The following is a 21,062-nucleotide window of genomic DNA, read 5'->3' on the forward strand; positions in this document are numbered from 1 at the left end:
TGCAAAAACACAATCTACCTCTCACAGGGTTTTACCCAGACTTTACTCCATGTTTACACACACTTCACATTGTGTTGACGCACACTTCATTCTAGGTGTACTCACCCTCTACTCTGTGTGTACTCACCCTTTTCTCTGGGTTTACTTCACACTTTACTCTGGGTTTCTCGATACTTTACTCTTGCTTTACTCTGACTTTTCCCCAGGTTTTAGTCACACTCTGCTCTGGTTGTATGCACAATCTACTCCAGGTTTACTCACCCTTTACTATTACTACAGGTTTATTCATGCTTTACTTCAGGTTTACTTATATTTTGTTGAATGTTTGTTCACACTTTACTCTGGATGTACTCTCAACATACTCCAAGTTTAATCACATTTTCCTTTGAGGTCACTCATACTTTAATCTTGCTTTTACTCACCCTTTACTCTTGCTTTACTTACACTCTACTCAAGGTGTACTCATAGTTTAATTTGAATTTACTCATTCTTTACCCAAGGTTTACTCATGCTTTACTCAATCTGTCACTCACCCTCTAATCCAGGTTTACACGCACTTTGCTTCACGTTTACTCATGCTTTATTCCAGTTTGATGCAATCTTTCTTTTACATTTTACTCACAAATTATTTTGGGTTACCACACAGTTTACTCTAGGTTTACTCTTACTTTTCTCTGGGTGCACTTACACTTGACTCTGTGTTTTCCCACAGCTTATTCCAGTATGTACACACACTTGTTTCCAGATTTACTCGCAATTTACTCTGTGTACATACGCACCTTACTGAGGGTTTTACCTGCCATTCACATCAGGTTTTACTCACACTTTACTCGGGTTTTACTCACAATTTTCTCCCAGTCTACTCTTTCTTTTCACCTGCATTTACTCACTCTTTTTTTTTTTTTTTTTTTATGTTTACTATCCCTTTCTCTGGGTTTATTCACACTTTACTTCAGGCTTACTCAAACCTTAGCGTTTTCTCACTCTATACTCCAGATCTACTCAAAATTTACTCAGGGTATACTCACACTTTACTCTGGGTTTTACTCAAAATTTGCTCCATGTTTACTAACACTATATTCTGGGTTTTATTCACAGTTTACTTTGGGTTTACTCATACTGTACACTGAGTGTACTCACACTTTTCTCTGGGTTTGCTCACACTTTACTCCAGGTTTCCTAAATGTAACAAAGTAAGTTTGGCTCAAAGTTAGGTGCCTTCATGGGGTGCTGAATCGGCAGCTGCAGATTTGACCTTGCTCAGCCAGGCTCTCGCTGCCAATAACAGATGCTGTTCTACAGACTGAGTGCAGGCAACGGGTCTCCCGTTTTCCCAAATAGCAGCGCTAGCTGTCCTCTCTCTGGAATGCAAGGCAGCAGGCTCAGACAGCAACACCACAAATTAACAAAGCAGCAGCAGATTGTTGAACGGAGCTGTGCTCGATGAGATGACCAACCAGAACCAGCCAAGTGTCCTCCATCCTAAGCCAAGCTCAAGAAGAGAACACAATGAGTTTCATCGCAAAGAGTGTATGTGGAAAATAACAGAGACTCGGTGGGGAGAGGGGAGAAAGGGCAACATCAATCATTGTTGGGACTCAGTGTAATAAAGCAGCCTCTGTTTTGGACATCTAATGCATATGTAAGCAGCCTGCTCTGTAAGTACGTGCAATTCTTGCCTTCCGGTATGGAAGTTAGGCAGAAATATCTCCGCTGCATGCGGCGTGTGCACAGCCCTGACTAAACACACCTGCTTTAGAACTACTCTGTATTTATGGAGTTTGATTGTTTCTTTGCATACAACTGGCACCTGGTAGATAAGTGTGCATCTGTAACTTAGCAGCTTTCACTTTGGGATCCAGAGAGCTGTTACTGACATTAAAAAAACATGTTATAGGTGTGTTATGGGACAGAGTGGGAGTCATTTGTAGAGACAGGTGAGAAGTTTATGCCTGCTGAAATGTGAGCAGGGCATCATTTTCCTCACTGCATCCCTGAGCTCCTGGTTCCTCATGCTGTAGATGAGGGGGTTCACTGCTGGAGGTACCACTGAGTACAGAAATGACACCACCAGGTCCACGGATGGGGAGGAAAGAGAGGGCGGCCTCAGATTGGCAGATATACCAGTGCTGAGAAAGAGGGAGACTACAGCCAGGTGAGGGAGGCACGTGGAGAAGGCTTTGTGCCGTCCCTGCTCAGAGGGCATCCTCAGCACAGCCCTGAAGATCTGCACATAGGACACAACAATGAAAACAAAGCACCCAAATGCTAAAGAGGCACTGATCACAAGAAGCCAAATTTCTCTGAGGTAGGACTGTGAGCAGGAGAGCTTGAGGATCTGAGGGATTTCACAGAAGAACTGATCCACAGCATTGCCTTGGCAGAGAGGCAGTGAAAATGTATTGGCAGTGTGCAGCAGGGAATAGAGAAGCCCAGTGGCCCAGGCAGCTGCTGCCATGGTGGCACAAGCTCTGCTGTCCATCAAGGTCCCGTAGTGCAGGGGCTTGCAGATGGCAACGTAGCGGTCATAGGACATGATGGTGAGAATGCAATACTCTGCTGAGATGAGAAAGACAAACAGAAAGGTCTGGGCAACACATCCTGCATAGGAGATGATCCTGGTATCCCAGAGGGCATTGGCCATGGCTTTGGGGAGAGTGGTGGAGATGCAGCCCAGGTCGAGGAGGGCGAGGTTGAGCAGGAAGAAGTCCATGGGGGTGTGCAGGCGGTGGTGGCAGGCTACGGCTGTGCTGATGAGGCCGTTGCCCAGGAGGGCAGCCAGGTAGATGCCCAGCAAGAGCCAGAAGTGCAGGAGCTGCAGCTGCCGCGTGTCTGCCAACGCCAGCAGGAGGAACTCGCTGATGGAGCTGCTGTTGGGCATCTGCAGTTCCTGGGCATGGAGTCCTGTGCACAGTGCAGAAGATAATGACGAGTCAAGACCAGTCACACAGACACTCTACCCACCATTATATAGACGTTTTTGTTTGTGTGTGGAAAATGTTCATTTAACTCCATCACTGGAGTTTATTTTAATGAGCTTCACCGTACTTTAAGAAGTAGAAGCTTAACAGGCTCTTATTTCCTCTCATTCCCTAATCTTATCTCAGCTGCCTGGATATTTTACTCTTACAAGCAATTTCCATGTCTCATGTCTTTACCCTGTCTGCATGGAGGGTGCCCAGCTGCACTTCTTTGCATTTAAATTTCTGGTAGAGAAAGCTGCCTGTTTGCAGGATAAGTGCATGTTTATGCCTGCAGAAAATGATGATAATTTTAGCTGGTGCTGCCCTTTGGGAGAAGAGAAACTAAAAGCACATGAGGAGATTGTTCACTTAACTCCAGAATGAGAAGTGTACAATTCAGGATTCTCAGAGATGTGTTCATATTTCACAGCTGCTTTGAGATTACTGTCTACAACTCTTATCCCTTTCCTAAGTACTGGAAATGGAAAATCCCCATCCTGTCTCTCCTCTTGCAATGTGCCCTTGGAAACATCCTGTGGTGCAGTGTAGCTGTGATCCCCCTGCCCCAGGCAGCAGCTGTGGCAGCAGAAGGCCCCTGCCCTGCCCTGCTCTGTCCTGCCCTGCCCTGCCGTGCCGGGGGGCTCCTTCCCCCCACACGTCTCCCCGCAGCGCCCTGGGCAGCTCCCCGGGCAGCTGAGTGCTGAGCCTGGCAGGCGGCAGAGTCCCTGCCCCGGCACACAGCCCCTGGGCCACAGCAGGGACCTGCTCTGCACGACAGCTCTGGGCACCCGGCTGCAGCCCCGGCTGCACAGCCTGCAGCCGTTCTGGCACACGCAGCCCTCAGCTGGAGCCAGTCTTTTTCCATGATAAGGAAACAGAGTGTATGCAGCCTGACCTGCAATGAGATGCCCAAATGTAATGATCCTTCCAGTAAAAGCAACTACGTTGGCTGCAGCAAGAGACTTACCTTGTGAGCAATGCTCCTCCAGTGAGCTCACAAACTGCTAATGTGCCACACAGCCTGTAAGCTCTCTTCCTTCTGTCCCTCTCACCTGTGGATCATGTCCCCAGCCCTGATGTGTGCTGCGCAGGACCTGCTCCTTTTCACAGCTGTCTCTCTGCAGCACTGCCCACTTGTAGGAGCTCCCTGTGCCCCAGGAGTCCGGCCCAGCTCAGCAGCAGAGGATGTGATTGCCTTCTCTCCCTGGAGATATCCATGGTCCTCCTGAGCTGACAGCTCCTGCAAGGCAGCAGGGATCATCACTGCAGAACATGTAAGTCAGCACAATTAATCAACACATCCACTCGATATCAGAAGCAGGGTTGCCAACCACCGGATCAGGGTGCCCAGGATCCCATCCATCCTGACCCTGAAATCCTCCAGGGATGGAGCATGTGGTGTTATTCTGCTGACCAAATGGATGAGCTCACAACAGAACATCACAAAGCTGTGACACATCTACATTCGTTCACTGATGACACCTTAGTTTGCTCTGGGCTCTCATTTGAAGGACATCAGAAGAAGTTCTGGGTCATGTCAGTTCCCAGTTTACAGGAAGATGGTGAACGTTGTCCTAATTTTAAAGAAGAGGAAGAAAGAGGACATCGGTAATTAGAGAGCTGTCATTCTCACTTCAATGCCTGGTAAACTTATGAATAAAATGATGCTGGGAGTTACTGAGAAATGCCTGAAGGACAATTCTGTCATTGGTCACAGACAACACAAGTTCATCAGTTGAGATTATCCTTGAGGGTTTCAGTAGAGCCTTTGATATTCTTTCTCACAGTACCTTTCTGGGCCAAATGTCCTGAATACATCTACACAGAAACATAAAATGATGAGTGACAAATGAATGGTCACAAGCAGGGCTCCCCAGTGCTCCTTTTGAGAGCACTTCTCCTTAATGATTTCATCCAAAAATGTCATGTCAGACTAGATGCCTGACTCTGCACCTGGGTAAGGGCAACCCTGAACGTACACACTGATTGGGGAATGGGATACTGGAGAGCAGTCCTACTGAAAGGGACTGGGGTCCTGGTCAACACCAAATAGAACGTGAGTCAGCAGTGTGCCCAGGCAGCCAGGTAAGCCAACTGTTCCCTTCGGTGCACTGAGCATGGTATTGGCATCTGAGTGAGGGAAGGGATTGTCCCTCTCTGCTCTGCACTGCTGCGGCCTCACCTGGAGCACTGGGTGCACTTCTGGGCACCACAGAACATAAAGGACATTAAACTATGGGAGACTGTCCAAAGGAGGGCACCAGAACTGAGAGATCTCAAGCTCAAATTTGTTCCATTGGAATTGACTGCTTGTTCAGACTGGGCCCTTCTCACATCCCACGTCCTGGGATGAGACACACTGCCCACATGGGACTTGGGCCTCACGGCATCCTTGCACCCCGTGCAGAGTCTGGCAGCTGCTGTCCCCTGCTCTTTCATTTGACATCACACAAACCTCCATCCCACTGCCCCAGGAAAGGCCCTGAGCCAGCAGGAGGGACACGATCTCCCTGCCAAGGCTCTGGGCATCAGGCCTTGGCCTTCCTGCTTCACAAGACAAAGGAGGCTTTTCTCAGCATCACAGCCACCATCCCAGGGCCTTGGTCTGCCTGTAATCATGGCTTCCAATTATCTGCTCTAACAAGTCCCTGGGGAAGCTTGCTTGTGAACGGCCCTCAGTGGGGCCCATTAATACTCCAAGAAACTTCACTGTTCCTTCTGACTTGGTCTTCTGGAGCACTTCATGCAATCTTCTCTGTGCTCTGGAGGTTGATGGACTCAGCAGCAAATGCCCCCTGGGGCCCATTACAACCTGAAGAGCCCTCCTGTGCCTTGTGCCTTCCTGTCATCTTCTTCAGGTGTTCAGAACTTGTACAGCAAACTGGAGAGGTATCTGGAGAGAGTTTAAAGAGGAAGAGAATGATGGGCATTTATGAAGACTATTTATTTATTTATTTATAGTTGGGTTTAAACAAGAATTTAAAGAGGTACTTTGTAACTGATAGTGACCCAGAATGTCCCCTAATGAGGTTCCAGTAATCTTCGTGAAGCTCACAGATCAGCCAGATAGTTGGGAGGAATCTGAGTGATGGAAAAGCAAGGGATGGGGAAATCTGGAGAGCAGTGGGAAGAGCATGTGTCCAGATGGCCTGCTGAGAACATGCCCTGAAGCATGGTCATTGATTTAGGAGAGCTGGAGACACCTGGAGGATGAGGGACATCAGATACGCAGCAGGGCAGAGCAGCGGTGGACGCTGGGCATTAGTCACAGGGCATTGGCACTGGCACCACTGTCTGTGTCCCTGTGCCTGAAGGCATCTGTGTCCTGCTGACACAGTCCTGGAAAACATGGTCTTTAAGAAAAAATAAAAACATAGAAAGACACAAAATCTTCTCAAAGACTAGTGTTTTCAACCTCAAAAGAGAGAGGGCTCATGAGAATCCTAGTAGTTGAGAAGCATGTTAGCATCTTTTTATCAACTCTCGCTTTCAGACATCATCTGTGTGGGGGATCTGAAATGTGGAGGCACTACTCTGATTTATGTCTTTGTCTTCATTCAATTGTTTCAGTTTTATTGACATTAATGAACACCTTTCAGGCTTACAGCTTGAAAAAGAAAAGAAGATCCATTTATGTCTTGTACGGAGCCTGGTGTCCCCCATGATTTCCCTGCCCAGAACTGTCCATGACATCTCTCAGTCATTCCACTGACTGAGTCACACCGTGGTACTGAGCTCATTTCGTTCTTCTCAGATGTTGATTTAGATGGTCCCATGCAGCACAAAAGGCTTCAAGCCCTCCAGGCCCTTCATGCCAGGTACCCTGCCCCAATCACCTGTTGGTCCACATTGACCCTAGCATTCCTTGTGCTGCTTATGTATTTCTACAAGCCTTTATTATATTTGATATGCCTGGGCAGATTCAGCTGTGTTTGAGCTTTGGCCTTCTTAAACACATCTCAGCAGGTAACTAGGACAAACACTCTGCATTGCTCCCAGCTGACCGCTTCTTGTTTCCACTTTCTATAGGCTTTCTTTCTGTGTTTGGGATTGACCAAGTCCATCTTTCCCAGTCATTCCTGAATTCTGACTTTTTTACTTGGTTTCCATCTCCTTGGAATGGACTTATTCTGCTCGGAAGCCAAGATCCTCAGATAGTTCCCACATTTTTTGACCCTATTATCCTCAGAGCCTTACCCTGCTGTACTGTACACCACAGACACTTGAAGAATCCATGGTGTGCTCTCCTGAAGCCCGAAGATGTGAGCTTGTTTTTGGTCCTCCCTTCGGACTCCTCAGCACAACCATCCCATGGCCACTGCAGCCCAGGTTCTCTTTGATCTTTACATTCCCCACCAGTCCTTCCTTGCTGGTGAGTATGAGATGCAGCAGAGCACCTCTCCTCTTTGGCTCCGCTTTGCCTTGGTCAAGAAGCTGCCAGCTGTGCTCTCCAGGGATCTTCTGGATGGTGCGTGCCCTGCTGTGCTGTCCCTGCAGCAGACACTGGAGTGAAAAAGGCACTAAACAGGAACAAGGGCCTGACAACACGAGGCTCCCATCTGTCTGCAGAGGGCACCTTCCACTTGCTCTTCCTGACCAGGAACAGACACGGTTGCTCTCCTCTGTTTGCCATTTCCATTCACTCTGACCTGGTTGTTCCACCATCCCCAGGAAGAGCTCAGTGCACTCTCACGGAGGGCAGCTGCCCTTCCTTGTCTCCTCCCCCATCTATTGTAAAGACTTGTGCTACAGTCCCGTTTTAGAAACCACTTAACCATGTCCCTGTGGTCCAAGCAAGAGCTCAGGCCTGCAAGTGTACAGAGCTTTCTAGCCCAGCTTACGCTGGTGTTCTCATTAGTGTAAAAACACATAAGACATAACCTATTGAGAACTGGTTATTGGATTTAGTGCTTCTATGTTATTTGTGTTCAGAAGGTGGCACATAATCATTGGACCCATTGTGGGGCACCAAGTTGTCCAAGCAGCACGGACACTCCTGGGCATGGCTTTCCTGAAGGCCCTGTGCTGCATTTGCAGCTGCATGTGAGTGTGCTGGACAGCCCAGGGAACTGGCATGGCACCAGGCTGCTTCTGATGCCATTCACATGAGAACACATAGAAAACTGAGGTTTCATCATTTGGAGAATAGAGACGTGTATTAGCTTTGTAGTGCCTTGAACTCCTGAAAATACAGAACAGAGAAAGATCCATTCAGTCAGCTGCATAACTCTGCATGTTCCATGGAGATGGGTGGAAAAAGCGCCCTAAACGCAGGGGTCTGTTGTCATTTAGGATGAACAAGAATACCACTATTCCCTCTCTGGCCCTCAGCTGATGCTCAGGAAGGAGGTGATTTCCCACACACCTTACAAGCACTAGCACACATCCAGCAGCACCCCAGGCACCTTGGTCATCACCCAGGCTCTGTGTGTGAGCAACTGACTCCCTGCTGAAGGACCAAGGACTCAGAGCAGGAGCTCGCATGCAGGCAACTCCTTGTGCACATCTGAACTGAACCAGAGGAATCCCTGAGACTCCTGTGGGTCTGGGGGACCTGAATCACAGAATCACAGAATCACAGAATTGTAGGGGTTGGAAGGGACCTCTAGAGATCATCGAGACCAACCCCCTGCCAAAGCAGGTTCCCTACACCAGGTCGCACAGGTAGGCGTCCAGGCGAGACTTGAATATCTCCAGAGAAGGAGACTCCACAACCTCCCTGGGCAGCCTGTTCCAGTGCTCCGTCACCTCACCGTGAAGAAGTTCTTACGCACATTGGTGCAAAACTTCCTATGCTGCATTTTATGTCTGTTTCCCCTCGTCCTGTCTCCACGTACCACTGAAAAGAGACTGGCCTCACCGCTATGGCCGCCACACCTCAGATATTTATAAACCTGGATCAGGTCCCCTCTCAGTCGTCTTTTCTCAAGGCTAAACAGACCCAGTTCACTCAGCCTTTCTTCATAGGGGAGATGCTCCAGGCCCTTCACCATCTTTGTGGCCCTCCGCTGGACTCTTTCCAAGAGATCCCTGTCTTTTTTGTACTGGGGAGCCCAGAACTGGACACAGTACTCCAGATGAGGCCTTACCAGGGCAGAGTAGAGGGGGAGGATCACCTCCTTTGACCTGCTAGACACGCTCTTCTTAATGCACCCCAGAATGCCATTGGCCTTTTTGGCCACGAGGGCACACTGCTGGCTCATGGCCAACCTGTCGTCCACCAGGACGCCCAGGTCCCTCTCATTGATGCATTGATGCATTTGGCTCCATGCAACCTCCCTAAAAGCCGACCATATGACTGAGTGTCATGGAGTTATCTAGATCAATGTGTGCCCATGACAGAGAGCAGCAGGCCTGCAGTCCCACTGGCCAAACAAACAAACAAACAAATAAACAAAATAAAAATAAAAACCGGCAGCAAAGATCCAAGGAGGAAACTTATTTTTACGAAATATGATATCAGAATGTAAGATAACACAATGTAATAAAGTAAAATTGGAATTTAGGGTAATGAAATATAATGAGAGAGCGAGTGTCTGAAACCAAGAGCCTTACTTTGAACTGAAGGCGCACGGCTGGGGAGCGCACCCACACTGCCAGGCAGCAAGCAAGCGAGAGATCCCAAGACAACCTCCCGTGACTTAAATTCCCCTCTGCACTCAAAGTCTTCTGGGGTATGCAGTTCTTTTCTCTTCTGAGAGCCAGGTATCCAGAACGTTTTCCGTCCACAGAACCGGAGTATTAACTCTTTAATGCCCAGTGCTTTACATGATGTTATGATGTGGAATATCGACAACAAGAATCATACAACCATGACACCAGATGAGGCATTTGCAGCTTTGCTAGGCACATAGGATCTGTTAGGATGAACCATACTTCTGGAATCAGTTTGTCTAGTGGTGATTAATTCATCTGACTTCAAAGCTCATTTTGCAGAGGTGACCCTGTTGTCCATCAGGAGCTGCCAGCCTCAGAGCCCCAAGGGCATCTCCAGGGGAGCAGTGAGGAAGAGAAAATGACATCCTCTGCTGCTGAGCTGGGCTGGGCTCCTGGGACACAGGGAGCTCCTACAAGTGGGCAGTGCTGCAGAGAGACAGCTGTGCCCAGGAGCAGCACTTCTGCACAGCACAGCCTGCAGGTGACATGAGGACAGAAGGGAAAGGAGAGAGAGATTTCAGGATGCGTACAATGTGAGCAGAATGTGAGCTCAGTGCAGGAGCATTGCTCACAGCCTTTGACAAGGTAAGTCTCTCACTGTAGGCCATGCAGCTGCTTTTAATAGAAGGGTAACTAAATCTGGAATAACCCATTGCAGATCAGGCTGAAGGCACTCCATGTTTCTTTGACATGGAAAAATTTCTGCACCATCTGAGGGCTTCTGTGCTGCAGCATGAGAGCACAGCCCTGAGGGCTGCGTGTGCCAGGACGGCTGCAGGCTGTGCAGCCGGGGCTGCAGCCGGGTGCCCAGGGCTGTCGTGCAGAGCAGGTCCCTGCTGTGGCCCAGGGGCTGTGTGCCGGGGCAGGGACTCTGCCGCCTGCCAGGCTCAGCACTCAGCTGCCCGGGGAGCTGCCCAGGGCGCTGCGGGGAGACGTGTGGGGGGAAGGAGCCCCCGGCACAGGGCAGGGCAGGGCAGGGCAGGGCAGGGCAGGGCAGGGGCCTTCTGCTGCCACAGCTGCTGCCTGGGGCAGGGAGATCACAGCTACACTGCACCACTGGTTGTTCCCAAGGGCACTTTGCGAGAGGAGAGATAAGGCAGGGATTTTCCTTTCCCTGTTCTCAGGAAGTGTAAAGGATTAAAGGTAGAAATCTAATAGTGGCTGTCATCTTTGAACACAGCGCTGAGACTCCTGAACTGTACTTTTCTCCATCACTTCCATTCTGAGCAGTCACACAGAATGTGCTTCCAGTCACTCCTTTCGTTTTCTGCAGACACTGATAATGCACAAATCCTGCACACAGACAACTTTCTCTAACAAAAATTGAAGTGCACAGAGGTTCATGTTGGATGATTTAGGAGCAGTTGGGGTAAAGATATAAGACATAGAAACAGAGGAAAAATGGGGTAACATTAGAAAATGAGAGGAAATCAAAAGCTCCTTCAGCTTCTTTTTCTTACCAAATGCTGAACTTCATGAAATTGAATTCAAGTAATGGAGCTAAATGAACATTGTCCTAAGAGAAAGAAAACCTTTTATAGTATAGCAAAAGGTGTGACTCTGAAAAAGGTCTTGACTTGTCATTGTCTCTTGCACTCTGAGCAGGACTCCATGCCCAGGACCTGCAGATGCCCAACAGCAGCTCCATCAGCGAGTTCCTCCTGCTGGCGTTGGCAGACACGCGGCAGCTGCAGCTCCTGCACTTCTGGCTCTTGCTGGGCATCTACCTGGCTGCCCTCCTGGGCAACGGCCTCATCAGCACAGCCGTAGCCTGCCACCACCGCCTGCACAGCCCCATGCACTTCTTCCTGCTCAACCTCGCCCTCCTCGACCTGGGCTGCATCTCCACCACTCTCCCCAAAGCCATGGCCAATGCCCTCTGGGACACCAGGGACATCTCCTATGCAGGATGTGTTGCCCAGACCTTTCTGTTTGTCTTTCTCATGTCAGCAGAGTATTGCATTCTCACCATCATGTCCTATGACCGCTATGCTGCCATCTGCAAGCCCCTGCACTACGGGACCTTGATGGACAGCAGAGCTTGTGCCACCATGGCAGCAGCTGCCTGGGCCACTGGGGTTCTGAATGCTCTGCTGCACACTGCCAATACATTTTCACTGCCTCTCTGCCAAGGCAATGCTGTGGATCAGTTCTTCTGTGAAATCCCTCAGATCCTCAAGCTCTCCTGCTCACAGTCCTACCTCAGAGAAATTTGGCTTCTTGTGATCGGTGTCTCTTTAGCATTTGGGTGTTTTGTTTTCATTGTTGTGTCCTATGTGCAGATCTTCAGGGCCGTGCTGAGGATGCCCTCTGAGCAGGGACGGCACAAAGCCTTCTCCACATGCCTCCCTCACCTGGCTGTGGTCTCCCTCTTTGTCACCACTGCCTTTTTTGCTAATCTGAAGCCCCCCTCCATCTCCTCCCCCTCTCTGGACCTGGTGATGTCATTTCTGTACTCAGTGGTGCCTCCAACACTGAACCCCCTCATCTACAGCATGAGGAATCAGGAGCTCAAGGATGCAGTGAGGAAAATGATGTCATGGTCACATTTCAGCAGGCATAAACTTCTCACCTGTCTCTACAAATGACTCACAGTCTGCTCTGTTACAGGCGTGTATTAAGTTTTTTAGTCTTTATGATTTTTCTTTAGTTATATTAATAGATACAATTTTATTTGCTGTTTTTGTTTGTATATATATGTGTATGTAATTATCATTAGTGGTTATGTTCCTAAACATATGTTTGGATTCCAACCCCTTTCCTGAGGCATCACCCTGCTCTCTTTCTCCTGGAGCCCATATGAACTCTGGGTCACTGCTGACTCTCTCACAGCCTCTGTGTTCCATCTCTGTGTCCACAGGCAAATGAGATGCCAGCAGGCACCGTGGAGCTGATATGTGCTGGATTAGCAAAAGGGATCAATGCATTAGCCTTAGGACCAATATATTGCATTAGGAAATGGGATCAGCGTGTGCTGATGGTAAACCTTCCCAGTTGAGCTTTGCTTGGTGTGTGAACAGCCCTGTTTTGATCAGTGATCCTGTTTCACAGAAGCACTGAAATGACTTGAAGGAGGCCATGCGGTGTCAGGGGCTGTGCTGGGGGCACATCTCTGTCCCACTGCACGCATGCTGCCCCACACAGTGCCTGCACTGAGCTGCCAGGGGCTGCCTGTGGGGCGGTGGGGCCGGGCTGTCCTGCAGAGGGGAAGGCACACGCAGCCTCATGCTGCAGGGCTGGGAGCCCAGAATCCCCCTGGAACTCAGTACCCAGCAGTGCTGTGCTCACCTTGCCTGGCTCCCAGGTGCCCCCCATGCTGCTCTGTCACTGCCCCTCCTCAGCAGGACGGGGGAGAAAACACAGTTCAACAATTCCTGGGTTGAGACAGAAGGTGCTTTATTCTTTCCTTGCTCAAAACCAATGATTCACCTCTGAATGCTTTGGTCATTTGCAGAACTCCAGACCATTCCAGTAACAGCTCTCTGGATCCCAAAGTGAAGGTTGCTAAGCTACAGATGCACACTTATCTACCAGGTGCCAGTTGTAAGCCAAGAAACAATCTAATAAACCATTTCTTTGGGTGTGCTGTAAAAAGATGAGCTTTACTGTAACACAGCCTTAGTCCTGAGATTTACTGTGTTTTATTTAGCTCACTTATTTAAGGACCTAAATGAGAAAGCAATATTTTCCCCAAACTTCAATAAACGTCGTGGTTCTTGATGGTCAGAATGATCATGTGGATGCTTTGACAGTACATCAGTTAGACAGACTGGTACAAAACAGGAGTAAGCTGTGGGAAAACACAGAGTCAAGTGGAACTGCACCCAGAGAAAAGTAAGAGTAAACCTAGAGTAAACTGTGAGGTAAACCAAAATAATTTGTGAATAAAATCCAAAGTAAAGATTGCGTCAAGCTGGAATAAAGCGTGAGGAAATGTGAAGCAAGGTGTGTGTAAACCTGGATTAGAGGGTGAGTGAAAGATGGAGTAAAGTATGAGTAAACCATGAGTAAATTGTGAATGAACCCGAAGAAAAATATGAGTATACCTGGACTAGAGTATAAGTAAAGCAAGAGTAAAGAGTGAGAAAAAGCCGGAGTAAAGTATGAGTGACCCCAAAGGAAAGTGTGATTAAACTTGGAGTACGTTGTGAGTACATCCAGAGTAAAGTGTGAGCAAACACTCAGCAAAGTATAAGTAAACCTGAAGTAAAGTGTGAGTAAACCTGGAGAAGATTGTGAATACAGCCAGAGTACAGAGTGAAGAAAAGTCAGAGTAAAGCAGGAGTAAAGTATCAATAAACCCAGAGTAAAGTGTGAGGTAAACCCAGAGAAAAGGGTGAGTACACACAGAGTAGAGGGCGAGTACACCTAGAATGAAGTGTGCGTCAACACAATGTGAAGTGTGTGTAAACATGGAGTAAAGTCTGGGTAAAACCCTGTGAGAGGTAGATTGTGTTTTTGCAGTGGAAATTTCCAGTCACAACAAAAGCTGCTGAAGAGAGTGAGGTTGAGACTGGGGCATTCCAACCTGGGTACAATTGGCACAGGCACGAGGTAAGGAAATTATATAGGGTAGGGAAGAGTCTGGAACAGGACAGAAGGAGTGCACTGATTTTTGATAACATTGTCCTCCTATTGCCATAAAAGTACAGAAGATAACAAAAAACAAAGGGTTGGTATCAGACATGGCATGGAAATGTAAGGTAGCACCAGCGTCAGAAGATTGTGAGCCTGAGATGCTCAACCAAAGAGAGCCAGGAGAAGCTTTGCCTGTGTCGGATCCAGGGTATATAACAGAATGGATTTCACTGACTAGCTGTCCAATTTCTCCCTTGTCAGTGGGGGATGTGCGCCCATTCTTGCATTAATGAATAAAATGCCCTTCACAGAGATCTTGGCCTGATTACCATTTTTTATCCTGAGCGTGTTTCTCTCACTCTCAATTCACATTGAGTTTTCTCTTACTTTTCTGTGGGTTTTCCTCACTCACTACTCTCTGTTTTATAAAGTCTACACATCTAGGTTTTTTTACACTTTACTGCAGAATTTACTCACACTTTACTCAGGGTTTGTGAACACTTTACTCGAGGTTTTCCCTCACTTTAATCCAGGTTCTACACACATGCTACTCCGGGTTTTATTCACACGCTGGGTGCACCCACAGCCTACTCAGGTTTGCCCATACTCTGGGTTTTACTGACTTTACTGTGTTTACACAGACTTTACTCAGGGTTTGTGAACACATTTCTCCAGGTTTTCTCACATTATACTTTGGGTTACCTCACTCTTTACTCCAAGTTTGTTCACAGCTTATTCCAGGTTCACTCCCACACAGCAACAACCCGCTGTGCTCTGTGGCCGGAAGCGAGCCTCCCCTGAGGCTATTGAAAGCTTATCAGCATGGGTCAAGTGTCGAGGCTAAGAGTGGGCAGTGCCAGCCCCGCCATGCTCACTCAGCAGCCTGCCTGCAAGCTGCCAGCCTTCCAGCACAAGTGCAGAGCTGTTGCAGGCTGTAAGAAAGAAAAGAAAAAAAAAAAAAAAAAAGCCTATCCTGAAAGCAAGCTATCTCAGCCTTTGCTCACACTTCACTCCGGGTTTACTTACACTTCACTCTGGGTTAACTTAGACTTTACACCAGGCTTACACATTATTTACTCTGGGTTTACTCATACTTTACTTTGGGTTTACTCAGACCACTCACAAGGTTTTACTCACACTTTAGCCCATGTTTACCAACACTTTATACTGGGTTTACAGACACTTTATTTCACGTTTACTCGCACTTTACTCCAGGTGTACTTACACTCTACTCCGGGAGTAGTCACACTTTTTCCAGGTTTTACTCACACTTTACTCCAGGTTTACTCATACTTTTCTGCATGTTTACTCTCACTTTTCTCCAGGTTTTACTCACACCCTCATGTTTTACTCACAGTTTACTTCCTCCATTCAAGAGTTATTCAAGCTTTATTCTTTTCACCATGTTTTACTCCACCGGTGTTTCCCACCGAGCCCAGGTTACGGGTGAGTGTACCGATCATTTCTGTTTCCTGAGTGAAGTGTGAGTAAACCCAGATTAAAGTGAGGAAGCATGATGGAACAAGTTAAACTGGAGTAAAGGGTGAGTAAAAGCAAGAGAAAAGTATAATATTAGTGCAAAGTGTGAGTAAAACACAAGTGGGTCAGTTTTACTCACACTTTACTCCTGGTTTGCTCACCTTTTTCTTTGGGTTGTACTCTCACTCTACACCAGGTTTTCACCCTCTTTACTTTGAGCTTATGCTTACACTACTCCGGGTGCACTCAAACCTTACTCTGGGTTTTACATATACCTTACTCCACGTTTACTAGTACTTTACTCCGGGTTTACTCACACTTCTTTCTTGACTGTGTTGGACTCACAATTGACCCAAGGTTTACTCAACTTACTCTTCAGCCTTACACACACTTTACACAGGGTTTGCTCACACTTTTCTCCGGGTTTAACTGAAACCCTACTCCGGCTGTGTATGCTCTCTCTTCCAGGCCTACGCACTTTTCTCTGGGTGTTTCTCGCACTTTACTCTGAGTTTACTCACACCTTACTCCTTGCTTACTCACAGTCTTCTACCTCTTTTACTCACACTTTGCACCAGGCTTGCACTCTCTTTTCTTTCGGTTTAATCTTACTCTACTCTGGGGGGACTCACACCTTCCTCTGGGTTTTCCTCACACTTTACTCCATGTTTACTAACACTTTATTCTGGGTTTTCTTACACTGTACTTGGGGTTGCCTCACTCTTTACTCCGAGTTTACTCGCACTGTACTCTGGGTTTACTCGCACTTGTGCTTTGAGTGCGTTGGACTCACACTTGACTCAAGATTTACTCCAACTTTTCTTCAACTTTACTTGCACTTTACCCTGGGTATACTCACACTTTTCTCCGGGTTATTCTGACAACCTACTCCGGGTGTGAACGCTCTCTCTTCCAGGCTTACCCACACTATTCTCTGGGTGTTTCTCGCACTTGACTCCGAGTTTATTCACGGTTTACTCCCAGTTTACTCATAGTATTCTACCGGTTTTACTCATAGCTTGCACCAGGCTTACAGACCCTTTACTCCAGGATTACTCTTACTCTACTCTGGGTGGACTCACACCTTCCTCTGGCTTTTACTCACACTTCACTCTAGGTTTACGCCAACTTGTCTTCTACCTTATTCACACTTTGCTCTGGGTTTACTCACACTCTTACTGAATCACAGAATTAACAGTCGGGTGACCTGAGAGCTCATTTCGAACCTAAATGATGCCATGGTGCCATGATGGGGAGATGGCTGCAGGGGGAGATGGCAGCCTGAGAACTCTCACCTCATCACACTTTACCTGTTCAGCGTTCTGCTGTTACAAAAGCCTGAGTATTTCTTTTTAGACGTCATCAAACCAGCCAAGGGGTTTTCCTGAGGAGAAGCTTTAACGTGAAACTGCTATCAAGTGTCACCCACCTGCTTTGTGTTTATCACAAAAACAGCCTGTTCCTCACCTCAGCCAATATTCCTCAGTGATGGCAGCACGGACAATTCATGGGTTCTTTCCAAAAGCACTCCAGAGTAGGAATAATGCCGCGTTGCATTTAAATACAGTGAATAAGGCAGCACTGATAAGCTCTGACAAATACTGAGCAGAGCAGAATCAGCCCACAGGAAGCTCTTCCAGCTGGCTGCTCTCTGGGCAGTTCCCAAAGCAAACACTGAACTGCTCCTTTCAGAGATAACCCACAACAGCTCTCTTATTTATGGGAAATGCCCCGTGAAGCTGGGACCAGCTGGCTGTTCTGTCAGATGGAGCGCTTCGACTTGGCATATCACCTTTCCTTGAAGAATCCTTGAGTTGTTTGCAGTTCTGAGCCATTGATCAGTGCTCCATTAGTTCTTTCCTTTCGTCTGGATAAAACAAGCTTCACTTTCAGCCACGACAGGAGGCTGTATCATGACAGGAACAAAACCCATGGGACAACTTTGTTCTGCTGAAGCTCAGGCACACAGCCTGGTGACTTCAGAACCTAACGCCAATTTTGACCCCAGCCTTGGATTCTCTGCCTGTGTGTCCTAATGACCAACTGTCCTCATGGACAGAGGCAGCACTGTGCTGTGTCACACATGCGATACAGATTTCTGGATGTAACGTGGGGACTTGTGATGTTGGCTATTTAAAGAGAGCAGAAAATACATGGCACAGCTCCTGACGTGACCTTAGGGGTCTCGTCCCTCCTAAACGATTCCATGATCCTGTAATTCTATGGTACTGTGATTCTGTGGTTCTATGATTCCATGACCATTGATTCTATGAGTCTGTGACTTCTGTGGTTCAGGTATTCCATGATTCTGAGGTTCCATGATTCTAAAAGTCATGGTCTTTGTTTTTGGCAGCAATAAATAAGGAGGAAACCTGTCTGCCATAGCCCAGGTCTGTTATTCACTCCTGATCTCCTGCCTGACAACAAAGGCACTGAGTGGACACTGCCAGCCTCTCGATGTCGATGTGTCCCCATCACCCAGCTGTTCCCACTGCCCAAGTAGAAACATAGAATGGCCTGTGTTGAAAAGGACCACAATGATCATCTAGTTTCAACCCCCCTGCTACGCGCAGGGTCTCCAAGCACCAGACCAGGCTGCCCAGAGCCACATCCAGCCTGGCCTTGATGGCCCCACCTATGGACTTCCAGGTCCCTGTCACCAACCAGTTCCCATTTGGTGCGACAGGGGCTGTGGCTGCTGTCCCCAGGGGACCCCCATCCTGCCCTGGGCCAGTTTGCTGCTGCCAGTCTTTCTCCTCCTGCCTTAAGTCCTTGGGGACAAACCCTGCAGGGACAAGGATTCTCCTCCCCACTGATGTCCTTTGACATCCTCTGATGAGCAGCGCTGCCCTCTGATGACCACTGTTGCCCTCTGATGATCTATGAAGACCCTGATGATCAATGACACCCTCTGATGATCAATAAATCCCTCAGCAAAGCTACACTCTGGGTGTCTGTGTCCTTCTTCTCATGCTCAGCAGGGACCACTCGCATCTGTTCCTGCCTGGCAGTGGCCACCCCAAAGTGCTAGGAGGGGTCCCGAGCTCCATGCCATGTCCTACACCCCTGTGGGCTTCCCCACTCTCTCATCACCTGCTCCAGAGTCCTAGAGGATGGAGCTCCTCATGCTGCTAAGCAGCCTCAAGACCCTCCCTCTGCTCTCTCTCAGCTCCTCCTTCCAGTTTCTCCAAACCCTTCACCCTTTGCTCCACATCTCCATGTGGAGCATGGAGTGTGACCACGTCACCTTCCTTTAACCCCCTCTCTTTTTGCAGCCGCCTGTCCCTCCTTTGGGTCTGCTTCATTCCTCTTCCTTCAGTCCCCCTACCCTCTACCCTGTCACCCAGAACAAGGTCTGCATATCCCCTCCCATGGACACCTCAGATCTCCAGGTGATCAATGAAGCCCTCTGATGACCAGTGACACCCTCTCTTGATTAATGAGAGTTAATGAACATCTCTGACAATCAGGGGAACACTCTGACAGCCAACAAAGCCTTCAGATGACCACAGACACCTTCTGATGGCAAAATAAGCCCTCTGATGATCAGCAGATTGCTGCTTCACATGCAGGAAGCAAACGGTGGGAAAGAAAGATTCTGACATCATTCTGGTAGATAGCAGTGTTTGCTCATCATAGCAAAATGATTTGCTTCTGATTTAATCCGAGAATCTGGAGAGGAGTGTGGGGCTGCATCTGACTTCCCTGAGAGACGCTACTGTAGTTGAAGAGATGAGGCAGGTGAGAATCTGCAGACAAAGTAGTACTGCCTGATGTTGGTCAGGGTGAGCTCCTTCTGCCAGTTTGATGACAGTGGGTCTGGAGATCATAGAATCCTAGAATCACCAAGGTTGGAAAAGACCTACAAGATCATCCAGTCCAACCGTCCACCCATCACCAACAGTTCTCACTTAACCACGTCCCTCAACACAAAATCCAAACGCTCCTTGCACAGCTCCAGGGCCGGTGACTCCACCACCTCCCTGGGCAGCCCATTCCAGTGCCTTTCAGTAATGTAGTGTTTCCTAAAGTCCAGCCTGAATCTCCCCTGGTGCATCTTGAGGCCATTCCCTCTTGTCCTATTACTGTCACATGAGAGAAGAGGCCAATCCCCAGCTCAATGCAACCTGCCTTCAGGTAGTTATAAAGAGCAAGAAGGTCTCCCCTGAGCCTCCTCTTCTCCACACTAAACAATCCCAGCTCCATCAGCTGCTCCTCATAACACTTGTGCTCCAGACTCCTTTCCAGCTTTGTTCCCCTTCTCAGGACATGCTCCAGGGCCTCAATGTCTTCCTTGCAGTGAGGGGCCAAAAAGTGAACGCAGCACTCAAGCTGTGGCCTCACCAGTGTGAGTACGGAGGGACGATGACTTCCCTACTCCTGCTAGCAGTGCTATTTCTGATACAAGCCAGGATGCCATTGGCCTTCTTGGCCACCTGGGCACACTGCTGGCTCATGCTCCTCTGAGCATCGACCAGTACCTCCAGGTCCATTCCCTCTACACAGTTTTCCACCACTCTGCCCCACGCCTGTAGCGTTGCCTGGGGTTGCTGTGGCCAAAGCCCAGGACCCGGCATTTGCTCTTGTTGAACCTCATCCCATTGGCTTCAGCCTGTCAGATCCCTCTGTAGGGCCCTGCAGCCCCCAGGCAGATTGACACTTCCTGCCAACTTGGTGTCATCTGCAAGTCATGAATGATGGCAAATGCCTTATGAGGGTGGTTAAAGCAGTGGGAACAAAACAACTGGCAACAGAGGGGTTAACCTGTATGGGCTGCTGATCTGGGCAAAGACATTGCTGCCCAAATAAAGAATATGTTTGTAAAGGTGTGCCATGTGGATGCTCATGTGCCCACGAGTCGGGCTACTGAAGAACAACAAAATAACCATCAGGTAGACAGAGCTGCCAAACCAGAGGTGGCTCAAATAGACCTGGACTGGCAGAACAAGAGGGAATTATTTCTGGCTCGGTGGGCCCAGGAGACCTCAGGCAATCAAGGAAGGGACATGAAATATAAGAGGGCTACAGACCGAGGGGTGGACTTAACTATGGACACTATTGCACAGATTAATCATGACTGTGACACATGTGCCTTAAGTAAACAAGCCAAGAGGATGAAACCTCTCTGTGGGGAAGGGCAATGGCAAAGGCATAAATATGGGGAGGTGTGGCAGGTTGATTCCATCACCTTCTACTGCACTATTTCCATGTGCAGCTAAACTTTGTGATGTTATCAGAAATCAAAGCAAGCCTTGTGTTACTTCACATCTTTATGAGAGGAAGAGAAAGAAAAGAGAGAGACAGAGTTGGGGGGGAGGGGAGAGAGGGACAGAGAAAGAGATCACAGGTCTGGGTCCCAGCTTTGATCCAGCCAACTGAGGTGAG

General features: G+C 48.3%; 2 protein-coding genes and 1 long non-coding RNA gene across 3 annotated transcripts in view; 1 reads left to right on the top strand and 2 right to left on the bottom strand.

Annotated features, from left to right (window-relative positions):
• The window catches only part of LOC104915571 (uncharacterized), a 137,258-nt gene that overhangs the window by 6,498 nt on the left and 109,698 nt on the right, over nt 1–21,062 (bottom strand). The gene's annotated exons all lie outside the window — the stretch shown is intronic.
• LOC109364475 (olfactory receptor 14C36-like) lies at nt 1,922–2,905 on the bottom strand. Its single transcript, XM_085215131.1, has one exon. It carries the CDS (start codon nt 2,879–2,881, stop codon nt 1,922–1,924), a length of 960 nt encoding a protein of 319 aa, XP_085071257.1. The 5' UTR covers nt 2,882–2,905.
• LOC104916760 (olfactory receptor 14J1-like) lies at nt 9,872–12,208 on the top strand. Its single transcript, XM_085215140.1, has 2 exons — nt 9,872–10,205; nt 11,226–12,208. The coding sequence occupies exon 2, from the start codon at nt 11,249–11,251 to the stop codon at nt 12,206–12,208; it is 960 nt and encodes a 319-aa protein (XP_085071266.1). The 5' UTR covers nt 9,872–10,205; nt 11,226–11,248.

The sequence above is a fragment of the Meleagris gallopavo genome, unplaced genomic scaffold (genome assembly GCF_905368555.1).
Source record: "Meleagris gallopavo unplaced genomic scaffold, MGAL_WU_HG_1.1 scaffold_5, whole genome shotgun sequence".
NCBI lineage: Eukaryota > Metazoa > Chordata > Aves > Galliformes > Phasianidae > Meleagris > Meleagris gallopavo.

Coding starts and splice junctions, on each gene's coding strand:
- LOC109364475 (XM_085215131.1), bottom strand. CDS start 2,881: ATGCCCAACAGCAGCTCCATCAGCGAGTTCCTCCTGCTGGCGTTGGCA.
- LOC104916760 (XM_085215140.1), top strand. CDS start 11,249: ATGCCCAACAGCAGCTCCATCAGCGAGTTCCTCCTGCTGGCGTTGGCA.